The sequence below is a fragment of the Acyrthosiphon pisum genome, unplaced genomic scaffold (genome assembly GCF_005508785.2).
Source record: "Acyrthosiphon pisum isolate AL4f unplaced genomic scaffold, pea_aphid_22Mar2018_4r6ur Scaffold_21174;HRSCAF=23230, whole genome shotgun sequence".
NCBI classification, from domain to species: Eukaryota; Metazoa; Arthropoda; class Insecta; order Hemiptera; family Aphididae; genus Acyrthosiphon; species Acyrthosiphon pisum.
Genome location: NW_021770612.1, coordinates 1,657 through 3,740, shown reverse-complemented (window position 1 = coordinate 3,740; position 2,084 = coordinate 1,657). Strand labels below are relative to the sequence as shown.

Below are 2,084 nucleotides of genomic sequence, written 5' to 3'. Positions count from 1 at the left end.
TTTGTAGGTCTTGAGTTATTAGTTTATGCATTAAGTTATCAAATAAATATTGAGCATATTCCACAAAATATCAGGATTACACCTAGGAAGCCTAGTAATTTGCATAATGCATGTTCCGTTATAATGTATTCCTCTTTTTAATTTTTATAAATTTATTTATCACAGATTATTTTTGTATTTTTGTATTGGAAATACAAATTCTAATGTTACTAACACTACGGAATGGTACAATCCAAAAATCAAAAAATGGGAATTTGGTACATCAATGAATAAAGCACATTGTGGACCAGTAGCAATATTATACAATAACCTTATTAGGTATTGCTATGGATATTGAACATCCAAAATACTTTTTTAATGTGCTGGAGTTATCGACTGAAGCACCTTGTTGGACGAGTCACAAAACAGCCATGAAAGTTAAAAGAAATTATTTTGGACTTGGTGTCGTACATAATTTGTTATATGCCGTAAGTTATATTGTATTATAATTTATTACTTTATTAGTTATTTCTAGTATAATGTATCAACTATAAAGTAGGTACTAATAAATTATATAATCAATTTAAGGTTGGTGGACATGATGGTACTACTTATTTAGACAGTGTAGAAGTTTTTGACGTCAGAACTGGAGAATGGCGTCTGGTCTGTAAAATGAAGATGTGCTGTTGGGGTCGGAGTCATGAATAATCTTTTATACGTGGTAAACTACAAATATTTTAATTTAATCCTTTTAATTTGCAATACCTATGTTATGGTATTGGAATAAAAAAATTCTTTCGGAATCACGGAATCACGGAATATAATATTCTCAAAATAGAATATTTCGATATATTAAAACTTTCAACTAAAAATAAATAATAAACTTACATAAATATTTGTTTTTATACTCAATTCAAAGATTTAATAATAATTACAGCGTAATTTTTTTCATCGACCGACAAACCTATTTAAGAGGAACAAAACTCTATTTTAGTTTTTTTTACACGCGTATTCATAACGTAAAAAAAATAAAGAATCTTATTTATATTGTCATTGTTTGAGAATGATAATGTAAAAAATGTAAAAGTATGTGTAATGTTTATTAATTTCAACATTCGATATACCTAGCTTAATTTTTTTATTTTCTTTAAACAATGATTCTTTCATTCTTTAGCTTGATTTTTAATTTCTATCAATTTTTGAACTTAAATAATATTTAATTTGATATATTAATTAATAATAATATATCTTTGTAATTAAAAAACAGGTAGGTAAGAGGATGTCACTCTGCTGTACAGTAGGTTACAAGTGGGTCACTGTAATGGACGGTATTAAATTTCAATTCAATAATATAATATCATTGTGTACAAAAAACGATTCTGAGCGTAGACGGGTTGTCAGCCAAGGATATATATTATTTTATATTATATTGTATTTATACTAGCCGACCTGTCACAGCTTCGCCCGTGATTGGTTGTTTATTTTGCCTTCGGACCATGTCTAATTCTTTATAGCTAAACCCGTGCACTTCGTTTCCCTTGAAAATCACAACTCTTAAAAAAATTATGATTGTTCAACTTCTTTTGGGTGTAACTTGCTGCAGTAAGTGCAACTCAGTCACCCCGGTAGCCAATGTTCAATATTTCAATTTGATGCAAGCTTGTACCCATAGGCGGACATTTGGTTGAATTTTTAGGGGGCTATAATAATCCAATGTAAAGTAACCCGCAGGGGCTTCGCCCCCGCACCCCCTACCAACACACAAGTATAACACATTACTAATCCAACTATTTATTTTAAATTGTAATAAAAAAAATCAGGTAAGTGGATGTCGCTCTGCTGTACAGTAGATTACAAGTCGGTCATTGTATAATGGATTGTATTAGACTTGAATTCAATGATATAATATCATTGTATAAGAAAAACGATTCTGAGTAGAGATGGTTTTTCAGTCTAGATATTTTATATTGTTACTAGCTTCCAGTGTGCCTCGATTCAGGCGAACGAAGGCGCCCTTCGTGGTGATCAAGTGAAAATCGTTTCACGGGAAATTCAAAAAAAATTAAACCGTACTGAAAACTGTGACTTTGAGTGTCTAGCGGTCT

The 2,084-nt window shown here is 30.4% G+C and overlaps 1 protein-coding gene across 1 annotated transcript in view; it reads left to right on the top strand.

Moving 5' to 3' along the window:
• The window catches only part of LOC103309711 (kelch-like protein 3), a 1,904-nt gene extending 1,217 nt beyond the window's left edge, over positions 1-687 (top strand). Inside the window, exons 4-6 of the mRNA XM_008185907.1 lie at positions 166-257; positions 319-467; positions 568-687. Coding sequence (XP_008184129.1) covers positions 166-257; positions 319-467; positions 568-687 — 361 coding nt within the window. The remainder of the gene's footprint in view (positions 1-165; positions 258-318; positions 468-567) is intronic.
• The last annotated feature ends 1,397 nt before the right edge of the window (positions 688-2,084 follow it).